This window comes from Chenopodium quinoa, unplaced genomic scaffold (genome assembly GCF_001683475.1).
Source record: "Chenopodium quinoa cultivar QQ74 unplaced genomic scaffold, ASM168347v1, whole genome shotgun sequence".
Lineage (NCBI taxonomy): Eukaryota > Viridiplantae > Streptophyta > Magnoliopsida > Caryophyllales > Amaranthaceae > Chenopodium > Chenopodium quinoa.
The window spans coordinates 3,591,371-3,611,494 of NW_018743122.1; the positions used below are offsets into that span (position 1 = coordinate 3,591,371).

A 20,124-nucleotide genomic window follows, 5' to 3' on the forward strand; every position below is an offset into this window, starting at 1 on the left:
ACCCTAATCAGAATGTTTAACAAATTTGTACATGTAATTTGCAGATTTTCGTAATTAACATTTAACACTAATCATAATTAAAACCCTAAAAAAATATGAACATCAAGCATAATCAAAACTTAAAAGCATACCTTTGGACGGTGGACGGTGTCACAGTGAACGCCTGAACGAGTGCCGGTGAACGATGGAGAGTGAGAATTCTGAGAAACACAAAAGAGATGATTGAGAAACTGAGAAAGTGAGGGTGAGAGACTGAGAAATTCGCAATGAGGGTAGGGTAAGAGGCGAGGAACTGAGGAAGTCAGGAGAGAGAATCAGAGAATGAGGGTTAGGGTTTTTTTTTTTTTTTCCTTATATACTTAGGATAAATCTGGGCCTAAATTTCGGTTTTCGGTTTTTTTCGGTTTTCCATTTCCTCAAACCGAAAACCGAAATATTTTTTTTTAAAAACCGAACCGAACCACTTCAAAAAAAAAAACCGAACCATATTTCTTATTCGGTTCGGTTTTCGGTTCGGTTCGGTTTTAACCCGAATTTGTTTCACCCCTACGTGAAACCCCCTTTCGCAAGTTTCCTTCAATTCTCTCTCATTTCTTTTATAAAAACTTCAGCTCATTCGACTACGTAACTCACCTTCTCTCCTTTCGTATCTTCCGTCTTTTCTTCCTTCTTTCTCCTCCTCGCTCATTTCTGCTCGCAAGCTTCTTCAATGGCGGATTCAGGCAACAATGGCGCCCAAACACTACGAGGTTTTGTGATTTTCTCTTCTCTATTCTCTCTTGCTTCCTACTTTCGAGATTATTGTTGGATTGCTGTTTTCAGTTTGATTTAGGAAGAGTAATCTGCAAGCTTAGGTTTCTTGATATTATCGAATTGTTTCAGCTTGAATAGTTTGTTAACACTATTTGTCAGGGTGTTGCACCAAGAATGAATTGAAAATTTGAGTTTCATTGAATTTTTGGGAAATTGTGTTTTTCGATCGATGCCCAATAACCCTAAAATTTGTATTAATTGTAATTTAAAGGTGACAATTGAAGCAGAGTAAACAACTTTGGAATTTTGAATTAAAAATTTAAATGCCTGGGTCTTAATTGTTTACCAGTTATCTTGTTTTCGTTATTCTCTTATGTTTGATGTAGTATTAAAACTATGAATTGTAAATATGATTTTTGTTCTGGCAATATTTACACATTTAGGATTGTTTTATTTAGCCATTTTAGGATATTTATTGTTTTTATGGTTTAATCCTTTTATTCATTCCAATTTGATTTTGCAGTGAGTGTGAAATGGGGAAAAAAGGTGTTTCCAGAGGTGGAAATTGACACTAGTCAACCCCCTTATGTTTTCAAGGTTCAGTTGTATGATCTAACTGGAGTGCCACCTGAAAGGCAGAAAATTATGGCGAAAGGTGGTTTATTGAAGGTAATGAGATGATGGGGCCACTTCTCACCATGTTTTGCGCTTGATTCAATGTTATGAGATTCCTGTGTTTTGATTGATGATACTATGTTAAAATTCGGTGAAAGCATTGGATGTTCCAAGTCTTTTTTGTTTGTGAGAATAGTCAGCTAACTTGTTTGGCCTGAAATTAGGATGATGCTGAATGGGCAAATGTTGGAGTAAAAGAGGTTGGTCATCTTTCTTTTGTTGCAAACATTTTTTTTAGATTTTTTTTGGATTATCTTGTTGGAATTATTGCTCAATTTCCTTCTCAATTTTTTAGGGTCAAAGATTAATGATGATGGGAACTGCAGATGAGATAGTAAAAGCTCCTGAGAAAGGACCAATTTTTGTAGAGGATTTGCCTGAGGAAGAACAAGTGGCCGCTGTGGTATGTTTTCTTAATTTAATTCTTGAATATGAAACTTGAATTTGAGGTTCTGTATATGGGGCTAATTTGTTGAATGGCTAATAATTGTTGGATGGATTTTATGCCCTTTTTTTTTTTGGATAGTAGTCTCGTACTCTTAAGTAATTTGTTGGATGCCACTCCCAGGCCCACACCCACACCATCCAAATTATGAGCATCTACATTTACCTTTATATATTGTGAAGGGGGAGGATACCACCTTGCTGCCAAATGCTCAGGAATAGAGTGACTGCACCCCAACCTTCTTATTGTGAAAAATGTAGTCCTCATTCAGCTTTGCAAAAGCCACTGCAATTCCTACTGCATCAAGCCCATCAGCATTCTCAAAAAAGGCTTTAATCCGGCAGTACCATGCTGCCAGGCTAATGACGCAAAGAGACGCAGCTGCTCCCTTTCCATCTTTCCAGCCACCTACATGAACAAATCAGTAAAAGCAGTGTATGGCACATCTCTCAATAAGTCGATAAAAGCACTGTGCTGCCATATAGGTTGTGCATATTTGCATTCAAAAATAATATGCAAAATTGATTCACATTCTGCATTAAAATTGAGCTCACTCAATTATCACATATATGACATTGTTAGAAGACATCCATCACTCCTAAGCGTACCTTATATGCTATCCATACAAAATGGCGCAATTTTGGAGGACCACCTAAATTCCGGACAACATTTCAAAGCTCACTTTCTCTGTCACCAAAGTAAAATTCTCAAGCCCATAAATGTCCTAACTTCCCTAGCCAATATCCCGTGCGCACATAATATATACCATTGGAGGTAGGCCACCAATACCTAATATCACAAGCCTAAGCGGTCGACAAAGGGATATTAAGCACATGCCTACTCTCATCTCCAATGAAAATGGATGTGATGATACCGCGACTCCAAATTACTGAACGGAGATGGTGTTAGCAGGAAGTGCGTACCCTCTCCAAGAGTCCACTTATCCTCCCACGCCTTAATGGAAGTACCTTCATTTAAGCCCATCAAGCTACAATGATTTAGTGTACCAAATGCCCAACCAACTATAGCTAGGATCAAAACCCCTATGAGCATTAATAAAATCAGATTGTTTGAAGTAATAGTGAGCTTCCTCATTGCTAGTCTCCACGCATTTGAGGTCTCTAAAGTCTAAACCCATTCCTCCCATTGATTAGGAAGACAAAGGGAAGACCAACTATGTGAATGAATTTTCCTCTCCGAGCCATTCGACCCCTAACAAAAGCGCGCAAAAATCGAATGTATTTCATCATTGAGTTCGTCTTGGATTTTAAAGATGCTCTTCATGTAAGTAGGAATGGCTTGAGCAGCAGCCTTGATAAACACCTCCTTTTCCGCCATCGATATTAATTTTTTCTTTCATCCTTGGAGCTTTTTTCAAATATGTTCTTTCAAGCAAGAGAAAATAGCTTTTTTCGATTTCCCAATAATTGTCGGTCACCTAAAGTACTTTATGTGCTTGTCAACTTCTTTGACCCCTAAAGTTTCCACAATGATCTTCCTCACGGAATTAACACATTTGCTAAGTTTGACCGGATGCTATTGCGTATGTTTAGATTATATCAGCGACCTTAGAACATTCTCGCAATGTTGCTGGTATATGAAAGGTTATTCTTCACAAAATTTTGGGATTATAAAAAGCCCATGAACATGTTGAACTGAAAAGTGGTGTTGTAAGGTTGATTAACATATACCTTGAAATTGAGGTAGAGAATTATAATAAAAAAAGGGAAATGTACTAGTCTGTTGGACAAAGTGGGTTTGTGTAGGGATGATGTATTGTAGAAGCTATCCATCTTATGAACCAAATGACTAGGGGAAAAAAGAAGCATATACTAGTCTTTATTTATTTAGAGAAGGCGTTTGGCTAGGTACCAAAAGAGGTGCTTTGCTATACTACTTAAAGATATATTCTAGTTAAAGGATATGTTTCAAGATTTGAAAACAAGAATTTGGATAAGATTATTTTTATTTTGATTGAATCATATGTTTTTAGTCCTTTTTTCTTTATTGGATAAAGTTTCAAGGTCTATCCAAGATGAGACATCGATGCTTGTTGTTTACAAATGATATTTTGTTAGTTAATGATTATAGAGTTGGATTAGTGCTTTGTTGGATTGGTGGAAACAAAAGTTATACTAAATTAGAATCTTAAAGGTTTAATGTAGGTTAGGTAGGTACGAGTAAACAGAGTACATGGATAGTCATTTAGATATTAGGCGGAACACAAAAGGATGTTTTGAGTTTATGTGGTACAGAGTTTTATGTTAATGAATGTTTTAAGTATTTAAGGTCAATTTTACAAAGAAATAGGGACATCGATCAAGATATAACTTATAGAATTAAATTTGGGTGGCTCAAATTGTGCAATTGGGTGGCTCAAATTGTGCAATCAAAGTGTGGCTATTTGCTAGAAAGGAAAATTCTTTAAAATGACAGATATCAGCATAACTTATTGCCGTAGTTTTAAAAAGGGCGTTGTTGAGGTGCAGGCTAAAATGCCATGGCCTTCCTAGGCAAGGCGCGCACATCCGCCTCCACCAAGGCATAAGGCACGTGCCTCAGGCCGCCTCCACCAAGGCGTAAGGCGCGCCTTTTGTTTAGAAGCGTGAGGGAAGGGGATTTGGATTAATTTTTGTAAAAAAACACATTTTTTTTTTCCAAATTGAAGCTTACATAGTCTTTAGAGTGATGATTCGTTAATTGAATGAAATCCCTTCAATTTGACCCCCAATTTAAAAATTCTAATATTTGAAAAACCCAAATTTATGGGTTGCTTTGCAATTGAAAAATTGGTGGGTTATGCTACGACAGACATTGTCGGAGATTAATTCCCGGTGGTTTCTTGAAGCAGATTACCGGTAGCCGGCACTGGTTAGAAAGGTTTTTTTTTTTTTTTTTTTTTTTTTTTTTTTTTTTTTTCCTATTCTCTCTCTTCGATCTTTGCTCTTCTCTATTCTTTCTTTTTCTGGTACTTTGTAATCTCTCTCCTCTGCGGTCTACAATAACGTAAAGTTTTTATTTTTTATTATTATTTTTTTTAGTAATTGGTACCTGCTCCTTCTTTTGACTTGTTAATCACGTGATTAGTCTGACAAACTTCTCTCTCTCTCTCTCTTTTAATAATTACCAAAAAAAGAAGTAAAATATAAATAAATTAAAGGAAAAATTGACATTTGCTACCACGAAAGTAACTCGTGTTACATTTGCTACCCGTTTAATTTTTTATTTTATTTTACTACCACCCAAATCTCTAAAATATTTATTTCACTACCAACTGACTTATGCCGTTACTATTTTCGTTAGATTGGGTTTAGCCACCTCTCTGCCACCCCCTCCACAACCCCACCCCTCCCCTCAAACCCCTCCCCTGCCGGCGTCGGCTCGAACCCACCTCCCTTTCCCCCACCCCTATGCAGCCCCCCTTTCTCCTTTCCTCGTTCTCGAACTAAAACCCCCCACTGGAATCCCCGCCGCCAGCCCGTACCCCCAACTGAAATCGACCCCCCTCCCCCTTCCCCTACCGTTTTCGGCCTTCCCTAACCCTAAACCACCACGACACCTCCCCAAAACCAACTTAAACGAATTTAGCGTTTTGCTTATGGTGGTTTAGGGTTAGGGAAGGCCAAAAACGGGTAGGGGAAGGGGGAGGGGGGCCGATTTCGGCGGGGGGTACGGGTTGGGGGCGGATTCCGGTGGGGGGTTTTGGTTCGGGGTGGGGGTCGGGGCAGCGAGAACGGGGAAAGGAGAAAGGGGGCTGCGTAGGGGTGGGGGAAAAGGAGGGGGGTGGGTTCGCGCCGGCGCCTGCCGCAGGCTGGGGGGAGGGAAGGGGGTGGCATGGCAGAGGTTATTTTTAAATTATTTATTTATTTATTTATTTTTAATAAACTTAACGGAACCTTAACGGATTCTGATAAGTGGTAGTGAAATTTTAATTATTTGATTTTAGGTGGTAGCAAAATAAAATAAAAAATTAAACGGGAGGCAAATGTAACACGAAGTACTTTCGCTGGTAGTAAATGTCAATTTTTCCTAAATTAAAATTAAAAATTTTTGCGCCTCATATCCTAGAGGCGTGCGCTTTCGCTTTGCGCCTAGGTTCCCTGCTCTCAGTACCCTTTGCGTCTCGATGCGCCTCACGCTTTTTAAGTCTAAGCTTATTGCATTCCTTTGTTGTTGAATCCCCTCCCTACATAGCAAGAGTAGGAAACAAGTTATCACACTCTCACTTTTCACATCAATCTATGATCTTATGGATTTCATACTATTTCTTTTGATATCCTAGTCTCATTGCCTTTTTTTGTTTTTTTTTGTACAAACAAATTGAACTTCTCAAATTTTATTGTATTGTGAATCTGTTTCCATGTGGACTGTAACACGCGGAGTTGGGGACACCATTTGCCACTGTTTTGTGGTTTTATAATTTGTTTATGGATTTGGCATGGATGTGATGTTCAATCAAAAGTATGTTCAATCAAAAGTATCTTAGTCTTGGAATAGTTTGAAACTTTGAAAACTTCTCTATCAAAGCGTTGTAGGTGATAAGTTCTTGAGATGTTATCAATTAACATTAAATCAGATAGTGGATGTGATAGGAGATAATGGGGTGTTACTTTATTTGAAAACGTAGATTTGGAAAAAGATAGTGGGTTATCTATTTATTTATATTTTTAAATATAATTTGTTTTTTTGGTTGAATGTGAGAGATAGTGGACCCGTGACTTTTTTGGTAGTGAAGAGAGAGCTGTATTAAAATAATCGAGGGGTTAGTAGGTCAAATTGAACTGGGAGGGGCGAAAAAAGAAAATTTACGGACGATTATAGGACAAAGGGAGTTTGCTTTTGGGGGCCTTGTAAGGCCATCAACTCTCTGTTTATCGGTTTGTGTAGGACTTTGAGGTTATTTGATAAGTGACAACCAAGGGAGTTAATTATAACGTCAAATGCTGATTTATGCTCTGTATTCGAAATACTGATTTTAAACTATATCATCACCAGTAACCTCCTCGTAATCTCCTCATAACCTGCTCATAGTATGTTTGAGTGGTTTGTTTACTACTTAAGCTAAAATATGGAAGGCCCATAGTCCATAGTTAATATAGTAGCATACTCATATTAGGTTCTAAGCTGTACTTGGTCAATAAATTGCTCTATGGTAGTTTTGACGGCATGTTTTCTCGTATTTACAGTTTTATATTTTTATATTTTTTTACCTTTTGCCCTCTATTGTACATGTGTAACACTACCCATGATGTCTGTTAATTTTCTCATTATTACTTGTTCTAATATATATAAAAAAAAAAAAGTAAACCAATGTTTTAAAAGGAAACTGAATATATTCAGATAACCCATATTAGAGGTCTTATATAAGATCATTGTCCTCTCTAATAATCCCATAATTTATTGCCTGTATTTAATTGATTGTCTTAGAATGATATTGAGTTTAGTCATCATCATTCCGGAAATTGGTTTCTGTGTAACACTATCCTGTTCTCCGAAATAATCTTCCTTTGTTTTTCTCACGTAGGAAGAGTGAAAGGAGGATGTGATGTAAGTAGTTGCGCCTTTCACTTATTTTGCTCCTAATTTTTCCAAGTAGGGATCATATTTTGAATTAGAGCTACTAATATGGAATTATTATGAGATAACTCAAACATTGTATTATTCTTGTAATTTATCCTTTTTTTTAATACAAAATCTCACGTGCATTAGAAAATGTTATTTTATATATGCTGGTATGAACAGCTAGGAATAGTTTCACCTAAAGAATAATCTTGTGAGATTAAGCTTATTGCACTTTTGGGACTTAAGAATTAATGTTTTAATTAAAGGGAAGCATGTGTTGTTGCCACTCCCCCCTCCCCCTTCCCATTCTTCCTATTTTCGTTTGGCCCTGGAACAGTGATATGCAAATACAACTAGCATTCACTCCATATCTTGAAACACTGACCTTATTAGCGAAACCAAACTTTGTGATATTAGGAGTTGTTTATTGGTGTATTTAAGAGGTTTTCTGATGGTCCATTAACAGATAGAATTTTTTTTCCCCCTTATATCCTTAAGTTTTTGCTCATGACATACAACCATAACTTGCCCTAAGTTTTCAATTGGCAATAAAGTTCTCGAGTTCCTTATATACTTGAGCATTCTATGAGTGGGTAGCTTCTCCTATGCAATGTTTATTAAATCAATCTTCATCATGTATTTTGAAATTGCCTTTATTTATCCTTGTACTTCAGATTTGAGGAATTTTAATCTGTCCAGAAATTTGTACTTCCATTTGCTATCACAAAAATAATACTTCCTCCACTCCATTTACTTGCAACATGATGTTGGCACTATTGATACTCTATCTTATTACCATATTATGTCATATTGTGATATATAAAAATATAGTCATGTGGGATCTTTGTTGGATTCGTCTCAATTCAATTTTTTAACAAAACACAACCACAGATATTAACAGTTCTAATTGTACATTGACAAGCGTGATACTCTTAATGTTGCAAGTAAAATGGAGTGGAGGAAGTACTTCATAAATGATTAATGAAGGACATAAATATCTGTACTCTATAATATAAATAATAGTTGACCTTTTCGTTTGATATCTTATGTTTGCAGGGGCATTCTGCTGGTCTTTTTAACTTAGGAAATACATGTTACATGAACTCCACAATTCAATGCCTGCATTCAGTTCCTGAGCTGAAGTCTGCACTATTGGAGTGAGGATTCCTTCTCAAGTGATAATTTTACTTGGGATTTATTTTAAATTATGTGTGATTCTTGTTTCCATCACCAATACATTTGCTTACACTTGTTGAGCAGGTATTCACAGTCTGGCCGGACTAATGAACTAGATCAAACTTCACATCTTTTGACTGTTGCAACCAAAGATTTATTCAACGAGCTTGATAAAAATGTCAAGCCAGTGGCACCTATGCAATTCTGGATGGTGTGCACACATCACTTTGTATCATAAAATAATTCTATACATATTATGTTCTTTATTGATATCATGAATTCTTTGAGAGTGATAATTTATATCATTCCTTAATATTGAGGATCTTGAAATCTTCTGGTACCTGATCTACCAGATGTAGGATGTTGATTTCTTTTTACTGGAGTCATCTCTTGCATTGTTCAGGGCTTTCTGTAGAAAAAGTTGTAGCTTAATATTTGTCCAATTAAAAGACTGATATACTTTTATCTGTTTCTCCTACAACCCAATTTTGGAAACAAAATGTTCTAGATATGTGGGATCTATCTGACTGTAGGCTAAGGTAACTGAGAAAAAGTAGGATAATGAAGTACTATTAATGTTTCCAGTGTACATCTGAAGTGTGGAAATTAGACAAAGGTTAACTACATACAGTGTTTTGTGCTGATGTCCTTGTGACATGACAGCTAGAATCTTTGATGCATGCAGGTATTGCGTAAAAAGTTCCCTCAGTTTGGCCAGCTGCACAATGGTTCTTTTATGCAACAGGTTAAATCCTAGCTGCTGTCTATCTTTATATGGTACATTCTTACAGCTCTAATGTGCTTCTACTTACATTCTACAATGATGAAATCTCAGGATGCAGAGGAATGCTGGACACAGCTTTTGTACACACTCTCTCAGTCTCTTACGTCATCTGGTAATAGGTAGCTGATTTCTTCTTCTTAAACAACAGCTGTTACATTCACTGTGCTAGATTTGTCCTCTTTGCATTGCCTCATTGGTTAATCCTGTTCTTGGCTGCCAGTTGTGGCGAACCTGGCTTAGTGGGAAAGGCAATATGGCGAATTCATTAATAATTCTGTTACGAAAGCTTGGAGAATGAGTAAAGAATAAATTAGTGGGTGGGGTGGGGGGTGGGGATAGAAGCAAACTCTTAGATATATGAGACCATTTAGGAATTTTTTTGGAGTTTTTTTTAGAGATGCTTAGTTTTGGAGTGTCTAATTTACAAGGTCTGGATTGCTATACCCAAATTGATGATTTAACTGCATATTTATATCAATTTTCTCCGGGCTCCCTAATATTTTTTTGGGAAATTCTACATGTTGGCCTCCAGGTTTCAATTTTTCTACATGGCGGACAAACGTTTTTCCAACTCTCTTTAGTGGCACCCAAGATTTGAAAAATTAACCATAGTGCCCTTTTTTAAGTTTTATGGCTAACCTTTATGATCAAAATGATTAACCTTTGATTTGTTTTTAATTAAAAAGTTATTATATAAACAATAAATTTATTAAAAAAAACAACCAACTCAGCCACCACCACACCAAGTCATTGGAACCCTTACCCGACAATCCAGCTGCCGCCCAGACCTCTCCCACACCCTCCCCTTGCGTCGGCCGGCCGATCAACCGCCACTCCTTTTCCGTTCCCAAATTTGACCACCCTAATCTGAACTATCCCCCTCCCCTTCTTCCCCGGCAACCCCAAACCCAAAATCTCTAACCCAAATCCGAAACCCCATGGGCTAAACCACCCCCAATTCGTTAGGGTTTGAGTTTCAACTTTGGGTTGGGGGTTTTGGGAGTTCGTTCTCGATTTCGGTGAGGGAGGTTGGTGGGAGTTGGTTCGCCATTTGCGGTGTTTGTGGTTGGCTGGTTCTAGGCTGGACTGGTCGGCACTGCTTGGTTGCGCTAGGTTGGCGGTAGTGTTTGGGTGGGCTGGGTTGGTCGGCAATGGGGTTTGGCTGGTCAAAAAACAGCAGGTGGTTTGGAAGTGGGATGGGTTGGTTGTCAATGGGGTTAGGGTTCCGGCGTGGTGGTGGTGGTGGCAGTGGGGATTGGCAGCTGGTTTTTTTGTTTTTAATTTCTTTAATTTTTTGTAAAAAGTTAATTATGGTTAACCAAAAACTGAAAAAGTTAGCCATAAATTTTAAAATGGGCACTATGGATAATTTTTCAAGACTTGGGTGCCACTAAAGAGAGTTGGAAAAAGGTTCGTCTTCCACGTAGAAAAATTGAAACCTTGAGGCCACCATGTAGAATTTCCCTTTTTTTTTTGTTGCCTTTTTTTATTTTTAATCTGGTCCTATCTATTACACCAGTGTCATAATTTCAGTATGTTTCTCCATTCCTTTTATTGGATTTTTGTCGGTACTAAATGTGTATTAGTGCTTTAATACCCTCTCTACTGTTTGCTGCCGAATTGAGACATAAACTGTTATTAATGGGTGATGTGGCTGATTTAATTCATAAATTGTCTCTTTGAGCTAAAAATATGTTTGATACTCCTTCCATTCCTTATTAAAGAACCTATTTCTTCAGGTATTTTTTTTTATAAGAGGGATTATTGTGAGGTATTGTTTATTAATGTTAGATAAAAATAGAAGGTGACGGGAATAGTGTTATGTTTATAGGGGAAGTGAAAGAAATTATAGTACGGCTAGAGGGGTTTTGTTAAAAGTGAATAAAAATAGAATTTAGTGGATGATTGATCTAAGCCTTGTTTGGCAATTAGTTGTTGTTTGGTTCATTTGGCTTGTGTGATCAGTCTGAAGTGTTAATTGTTGGTATTGGCTGTTTGTATCAGCGAGTAGTATTATTTGCTTATAACATTGTTTAGTAAATTAGTTGTTGGTTGTGATCTATTTATATGTAAAGTAACGAACTTTTAGGCAAAACTGTCAAAACCTGTGAAGCTCGGACTCGACCAACCCCGTCGGACTGGTGTCAACACGACGCGATCCGGGTGCGGACGCTTGGGAGAAAAAGTGGACTCGTCGTTGATAAACCCTAGATCTAAAAAAGAAGAAAGGAATTTAGGAATCACAAAAAAAGTCTAAACCTTGGGGATTTTGTTCGAAAGTGAAAGGCGGGTAGCCCGATACTTTTTTTTTTTTTTTTAACAAATAACAAGGGGTGGGGTTGGTAGGGAATATACTCAGTATTTATGTGGGTGGGGGTAGGTGGAGGACCTCACGTGACTCCTTTACTTGTGTTTTCTTTCTTTTATTTTTTATTTTTTTATTCGCCTTTTCTTTTAAATCTTTATTTAAATCTGAATATAACATGAAATACTTTTTATTTTTTTCCTCAAAAAAATAAAAAAAAACTTTTTATTTCTACATTAACTTTTCCTACTTTTTTTACTTTGTTTATTTTATTTTATTTATTTTATTTTATATTTTATTTTTTTTTATATTTCCGTGTACCCGAGTCCAAAATTTGAATTAGGACTCTTTTAAAACGTGTCCACGGATCCTTAATTTTATAATTTTGCGAGTCTGACACTTGGACCCATATCCGAGTTTGACACCCGTACCTGAGTCCGAGCATCCTAGGTCAAAACTCAAAAGCCAATGAGCAGCCTTTCATTTGACTGCTTGAGCGCATAAAAATGTTTCAAAGCCAAGTGTCGATCAAAGCTGACTATTCAATTAAGAATGTGAATTTCAAGCAAATTCTCCCTTGTTGCTATTATTGTTGTTATTGTTGTAGTTTTTATTTATTTTAAATCAAGGAGGCATTGGGATAGCCTCTTTGCATTTGCTCTTTTTCTTTGGAGTGATACAGTCCCCAAGGACACAACTGTATAAATTTCTGCTTGGTTTATTTGCCTTGCAATTACAATCAATGTACTTATAATTTCTAGCTTTAATCTTCACATCAACATTCAGAATTTAGTTTAGTTTAGTTTAGTCATTCTTATGGTCTTTATTTCATATGTAGTGAGAATGTCAGTGCTGTGAAGCGTCTATTCGGCATTGAGCTTGCTAGCAGGTAAAATATTTGCTATTTATAGCTTTATGTCTCTTTTCAATCATTTATGCTGTGCAGTTGTCTCCTTTCTGTTTTTTTTCAAAAGGCCCCTACTCCCAAGAGTCTTGCTAGTACTAAGACTTTTGTTTTGCGTTATACTCGTACTATTTCTTCTGCTATCTTAAGTTTTCTGTTGGCAATTACTGTACCTCTGGGGTGTTCATGACCAAGAGTTGAACATTGAAGGAATGACCGTAAATTTGTCATTTGAAATATGTTAGAGATGGATTTTTCATCAGTCAACTAGTTGACATCTATGATGAAGTGAGAGTGCAATGTGATCTGCTCTAGGTTATAATATAAATATCCAGATAATTTATTACTTTTTAAAGTGTTTCCTGCTCAATATAAATGCATGTTTATTGCACAATGAATAAGAAAGATGTCTCTATCATAGTCTGGTTGGCTGGTTAACTCCCTACTTCACTGGGTAGACAAATTCATTGGCTATTGCTAATTTGCCATTATATCAACTGGTTTCTGTTTGAGTCTTAAGCGTACTGGAAATTATTGTTATCATTAATCTCGGGGTGGCATTTTACATGAGAGTTCCTTTATGATGATCTAGGTTCTCTGGTGAAAATTTATGATGTAGTAGCTTGTGCCCCTGTGGTTTATGGACATATTACTGTATGTGAAGGTACTAACTGTGTTGTCTATGTTTCTTTAATGGTGATGTTAGGGTGTATTGTCAAGAAAGTGGTGAAGAAAGTACAGAAACAGAAACAACTTTTGCTCTAAAATGTCACATATCCCATGAAGTGAACCATTTGCATGAGGGGCTAAAGCATGTAAGTTTGAAGTCTTTCCCTTATTTAGTTTTCTCCACTGTCTTCTTTATTCTTTGTTGTTGACACATTTTAACTTTTGTCACTATTCACAAATTCTATTATGGCTACCATTATGCATTGAAAAATGTGATGAATGAAACTTTCAAGTGTCAACTACTACCTATGTCTTTTACTTGCAACATTTTAAATGGACACACTTACCAATGTACAATTTTGACCGTTAATAATTTTAATTTATATTAGTAAAAATTTTAAATCTTGATTTTGAAAAATATACATTGAGATAGACTCAACAATATCTTGCATACTAACATTTGCTTTAATACATTAGCATAAAAGGATGTTGAAGTGAGGTGTAATTGGGACAGGGGGCTATAAGGAAGGAACTATGTCAAATTGTCAATATGAATGATTCACATAAAAGAAAATGTTTAAAATTTGATGAATGATATTTGAAGGTTGAAAAATTATGGCTGTGTTTCGCAAAGCTTTTAGCTGTTCTAGGAGAGTTTCTAGCATCCATAAGCTTAAACTGGATCAAATTCCAAACACTACCAAACATGGAAGTAACTTTTAGTTTCTAGGTAGTAAGAAGCTCAGGTGATATATGAGGGGCCTAGAAATCAAAGCTACATGTTAGAGCAACTCAAACTGTTTATCCTGGTGCTGCCTGCCCACATACAACCCATAAAACTTGCTTGCCCACATAAATTAACGTTATGACCACCATCTCCTCAATTCTGTAAATTATTGCAAAATTGATGTAAACTTAGTTCACTGCAAGCAAATAATAGAAGATTAATAAGCAATACTTAAGCAGAAGAAGGATTAACTTTGAACATGAGGGAAAAGTGCGACAATAATAACCACAAGTCTTGAGCATTCGAGAGGCTCAAATCTCTCAAAGTATCAAATAACTACTTTCTGAATGATTCTACATTTCTACTCCCTTCTCCCCCTTTTTATTCACCTTACCACAGCATTCCCACGCATTCTACCCATACCAAACTCATTCCTTGCAAACTCATTCCTTTTAACTGATTACTAAACTAAATTACCCTTATTTCTACATCTTGCATGCATCAGCCTAACCATGGCCTTGGGTAGGCTCATTACAAGATATGAAAGATCGCAGACTAACAATTTAGACCTTATATGGCTCTCTATATTATATGGAAATCCGGCCTACTGATAGCTATTTCCATCACCTGCCAGGAATTTTTTTTTTTAAAAGATTATTTTTTTGGTGTAGAAATTTTCTTTTTAGTGTGCCCAATTTTTTTCCCCCCTTTTAAATACCATCAAGAATTGTTCTATTTTTGTCCAGAGCCTTTTCTTCAATTTTTCGAATGAGGTGATCTTGGTATAATTAATTGATTAAAACTTGGTATTTTTTTATGGAGCAAAAGTTGGCTGGTGGGTCCCCCCTCCCCAGCTGGGAGGAAAGAGCAACAATAAAATATTACAAGAGTAAGAGAAAAAGAATGTATTTCCTATATTTCATCTATGGTTAACATGGGGGCAGTAAAAAAAAATTAGTAAAATGGGTAAAGGTGTGAGTATCCACAAAAACCATGTAAATTACTTACAAGACCCATGTGAATAAGGCTCTTAGACAGTGTGAATGAGATGTTGGATTTCCTTTAAAAGAAACAATGCAATATTTGTTAAATTTACTTTAAAAGTAAATGCTGCAATGTTAAAGAACGGAGGGAATATTAAAATAGTGGTGGTTTCATGGCAGATGACTTTGACTGTGGGGTAAACCTAGATTTAGTGCTGTTGAAGTTAAGAAAAATATTTTATAGTGTGTGTAATTGACTAATTGTATATATATAATTAATAAAGTTGTAAGAATTCAATGGAACAAACAGTATCAATGTATCATATAGTATCCATTTTCAATAACACTCAGGTCAACCCCTCATAATATGTTTAGTAACAGATTCTAGGAAATTTTGTTTCGGTAGTAGAATAATTTCTATCTGAAATACTTACCTCTACTTTCATTTACTTTTATAACCTCTATTTGAAAAACTGACCTTTACTTCACCAAACCCCAGAAGTTGTGGTGACTGGTGTTTAAGTTTGTGCCTGCTGCTTTAATACGTCCTAGTAGTTGATCAGTGTTTCCACCTATTGTGACACTATTGCTCCCCACTCCTTCATTTTTCCATTTGAAGTAAGAGCCATAGTATTTTGAAACTTTGACAGTGAGCTTCAGTTCATGTTGTAGCTCCCTGTTATTGTGAACCTCCTATGGTTGCTGTTTTCACTAGTGTTATTGATATTTTCTGTCATTGCTAATCTAACTTTACATATATTACTAAATCAATCTTTTTATTTTTTTCTATGTTAGTGCATCACATTGTCTACTATTTGTGTTATCCTTGAATGCAAGAACAGACATTGTACTCTCTGTTTATACAAATTCTATTTGCATGAAATTACCGACTAGTGGTGCCTTTTTTCTTTCTATAGAAAGAAAGAAAGAAAGAAAGCCTCTTTCTCTCTCTCTCTCTTTCTTTCTTCATGTTATCGAGTAATAAACAGTTGGATTTTGGTCCCTAAATTTAGCAGAAATTCCTGGTTGTCATTCTTACAGGGTTTGAAATCTGAACTCGAGAAAAACTCGCCTGCATTGGGCCGTAGTGCACTCTACTTGAAGGAGTCACGTATCAGTGGTCTACCCAGGTAACTTTGTTATTTTCTCACCTAAAATGGAATATTGAAATAATCCTGGTTAGTAGTTATTATAAATTGTACTTTATTATGAATTCAAAATCTGGAGTGTTTATTTACGACTGGACCATTTCTCTCTTTTCTTTGGGTAAGGGATGCTTCTTGTGTATGATTCTTGATTTATGCGGGTGGAGGCACTCTCAGTCCTCTGGCAGCATTAGATTGTGATGTCTGTTCTGTTGTGTTTCTGGATGTAGGTACTTGACCATTCAGTTTGTCCGTTTCTTCTGGAAGAGAGAGTCCAATCAGAAGGCAAAGATTTTGAGGGTAATTTTTAATCTCTATTTCTATTTTGCTTATACTTTATTTTGGGTGGTTTTGAACGTCAAGGTGGAATCTAGAGGCTTGAGACTAAATATTTTATTTGTGTTTGGATGACTTTGTAACTTAATTCATCCTTTATGATATGCAGAAAGTTGATTATCCTTTAGAGCTGGATATTTTCGATTTGTGCTCAGATGAACTCAAAAAGAAGCTAGAAGTTCCTCGTCAGGTATGTATGACCTATACATTTCTGATTTGTTTATTGTTGTTTTTTTTTTATTTCACCAGTTTCACATTTTTTCTAATTTTAACAATGTCCTGCTATCAGGTTCTTAGAGATGACGAGGGTAAAAAATTAGGTCTGAAACCTAAAGAAAAAAGCTCTAGTTCCAAGGACAGTGATGTGAAGATGGTTGATGCAGAGGTAAATGTTATTTTAACTATTCGTTGACTTATAATTTCAACTTTTCAAGTGATTCTTGGCAACTCCAGATTTTCTAAAATCATGTGTCTTTTGGGTTCACTAACAGGATTCGTCAAATGGGAGTGGCGAATCTTCTACAGGAACCTCTGAAGAAGGTGTGAGTTGTGTAACAATTAGAATGATGAAATTAACCATTAAATAAATTTCCTGTTGTCTTGAGTTCAGTCCTCCTATATCTTCTGGTTATTTAAAAAAGGGTATTGAAGGGAGGGTCTAACAGAGAACAAAGTACTAGTATCCTCGTAAAGAGATGACATGTTCAAGATTTAGGATGAAGTTTGATGTGGTGCTCTAAAACAGATCATTTTTTAATTTGCTGTTGTGTAAGCAGTAACCGAGATTAGGTAGAGATATATAGTTCAATGATCAGTGTGTGGACAGTTTAGAGAAGTGATTGTTGACAAATGATCAGTGTGTGGACAGTTTAGAGAAGTGATCATTTTTTTGTGGACAGTAACATGCTTATCATGGTAGAGTACTTGTGAAGTGACAATGAAAGTTCGATAATCCTAAGGATTCTAGGAAGTGCGATCACTGCTTCAAAGTGTGGTTCCTTGGCAATTTTAAAGGGGAAAATTATGCTCTGCCATTTATGGAAATAACTAGAAGGCAGACAAGCAGCTGTTGGGCCACAATGCCCCCCCCCCCCAAAAAAAAATGAGCTGTATTGAGAAAAAAATTGTCTAATTAGTGACGCTGAGGGGTAATTCCCTTGCCTGTAGTCAAAAGTGTGCCATTATTTAAGCAGTGCAGATTATAAGATGTGTATGTACTTTGTATAATCACTCTGTTTCTCTATGTAGAGGTTTTTTCACGATTTAGTTGCCTCTAAAGGTTGGTATCGTACCATGCTTAATGTATGTTAATCTATCTTTGCAGCTATTCCATCTGAGAAGGAGATGCACTTGACTGGAGTTTATGATTTAGTTGCTGTGTTAACTCACAAGGGTAGAAGTGCTGATTCAGGGCACTATGTTGGTTGGGTGAAGCAAGATAATGGTTAGTGGTTGAAAAACATATGTTTAAGCTATCTCTGATACGAAGTACTCCCTCCGTTTCAAGTTACTCGCAACAAAAGAGGGGATTGCGGACTCCTAGACAAAAGATCTTAAGCTTGATTATTGAAAAATTAGGGGTACACTTAAGTAATAATCCAACCCAAAACCAATACCTATCACAACCACCAACAGTCCACCTACCACCAACAGCTAGCACCACCACCACCAACACCTACCACCACCAGTCCACCACCGAGCACACCCGAAACCACCCAACACCACCATTTAGCACCACGAAACCACCCACCACCACGAAACCAGCAAACACCGAACCCACTACAATCCACCACCACCCATAACCCTAAACTCAACCCACGAATCCGCCACCACCCACAAATCCATCGAACATCGAACCCACTACAACCCACCACCACCCATTACAACCGACGAACCCTAGCTAAACTCATAATCCAAAATCCGCCACCACGAATCCACAACCCATCATCTTCACGAATCCACAACCCATCACGACCCACGAATCCGCCACCAACAACGAATCCATAACCCATCACCACCCATGAACCCAAATTTCGAACCCCTCCCACGAATTTAAATTTCGAACCCACCACCACCCCACGTACCCAGATTTCGAAACCAAAACCCACAAGCGAGGGACAACCGACAACGGCGTGATTTCCGGCGAGGTGTTGCGGTCGAATTGAGGGTAGATCGGTGAAGAAAGAGAGAGAAATTCTGGGTATGGTGGTGGTGGTGGTGATGGTGATGGTGGTAGTAGTGGTGATGGTAGTGGTGGTGGTTGGCAATTGAAAGTGATGATGAATTTAGTTGGAAGGGGAATGATTTTGGTGGAAATGATTAAATATAGAGTTTAAGTTAATGAGATAAGAACAATAGTTTAATTAAGGTGTTTAAAAACAAAAGTAAGGGTAATTTTGTAAAATCACCCTTAAAAACTTATTAAAAAAGGAAAAAAAATAACTTGTTGCTCGTAATGTGAACCCATATTTAGTAATTGTTGCGAGTAATATGAAACGGAGGGAGTATTATTCTAGATTTTTCAATGCTTATAGATTTTGTTACTTCCAGGAAAGTGGATTGAGTATGATGACGACAATCCAATTCCCCAACGAGAAGATGACATTGTGAAACTCTCTGGGGGAGGTAAGCTAAATGTCTACTGACCTGCTTTCTTATGAAGTTTACTCCTAAGCGCGCTCTTTCCCTTTTCTCAAACCCCCACCATCCCCGCCTTTTTTTTGGTGGTGGTTGACTTGTTTGGGTGATACGAGTAGTATTCATCAGTTTATGTAGTTGATGTTGCCACTGTCAATCTAATATAACATCATTCTATTTCAGGTGATTGGCATATGGCATACATATGCATGTACAAGGCTAGAGCTACGCCAATTTAATTTAAGTTTCATGAGTGATATATTTTTAATTGTATACAAATTATAGATATTCTCTTTGCGTTTATAGATGTGGTTCTATAGACTCTCGAAGGAAATTTTTTTTTGTCCACTTTTACACAATTATTATGCTTGGTGAGCTCTGTTATTTCACCTAAATTTGTTGTTTCTTTGTATGTCTAGTCCCATTGTCTCCATGAATATTTATATTTTCTAGTTGTGTTTTAATTTTCAGTGTAGCTAATTCTGGTGCATTTTTGATGCTCAAGTTTATGCTTTAATTATTCTGAAAAATTTTCCCATGAAGGACCAGCAAGCTTTCAAACATTAGTTGGAATATATTTTTTTTTTCCCATGAAGGACCAGCAAGCTTTAAAACATTAGCAGGCAAATTATTTGCAACCAATGCCTGTCAAGGGAAAAAAAGAGCCTTCCCTTTAGGTAGAATCTTGATCACGGGCCACGTGAATATACTTTCTGTTTAGTTGACATTTTCTGATTTTGACAATATATTCACATAAATTAATTTGATATCTTTCACATACATAAATTTGACATCTCTTTGTAATTTATACTTTTGAGGAAGCAGTTATATATGGTCTTGTTATATTTGCCGTTAAGCATATTCTTTATTACATTTGTATTATAAAGTTATTTTTGCTAATTAATGGTAATTTTACCATGAAATTATTTTTACTAGACTCATTATCTTTACATTTTTTTTAACTAGTCTATGTTCATTTTTATGAACTCAAAATTTCATATATGGTTGTCCTCATTGTGTGAC

General features: G+C 36.5%; 1 protein-coding gene across 2 annotated transcripts; it reads left to right on the top strand.

The window, feature by feature from the left end:
• Nucleotides 1-594: 594 nt before the first annotated feature.
• LOC110731989 (ubiquitin carboxyl-terminal hydrolase 6-like) lies at nucleotides 595-19,591 on the top strand. 2 transcript variants are annotated; one of them, XM_021911906.1, is made up of 18 exons: nucleotides 595-749; nucleotides 1,277-1,422; nucleotides 1,593-1,628; nucleotides 1,724-1,831; nucleotides 8,492-8,592; nucleotides 8,696-8,822; nucleotides 9,297-9,356; nucleotides 9,447-9,514; nucleotides 12,539-12,589; nucleotides 13,311-13,419; nucleotides 16,025-16,113; nucleotides 16,359-16,428; nucleotides 16,574-16,654; nucleotides 16,754-16,849; nucleotides 16,956-17,004; nucleotides 17,789-17,908; nucleotides 19,015-19,089; nucleotides 19,285-19,591. In XM_021911906.1, exons 1-18 carry the CDS (start codon nucleotides 710-712, stop codon nucleotides 19,338-19,340), a joined length of 1,482 nt encoding a protein of 493 aa, XP_021767598.1. In that variant the 5' UTR covers nucleotides 595-709; the 3' UTR covers nucleotides 19,341-19,591. The 2 variants fall into 2 exon arrangements, 1 of the variants encoding a protein (XP_021767598.1); XR_002513408.1 differs by lacking the exon at nucleotides 16,956-17,004 and having other exon boundaries at nucleotides 19,285-19,347.
• Nucleotides 19,592-20,124: the final 533 nt, after the last annotated feature.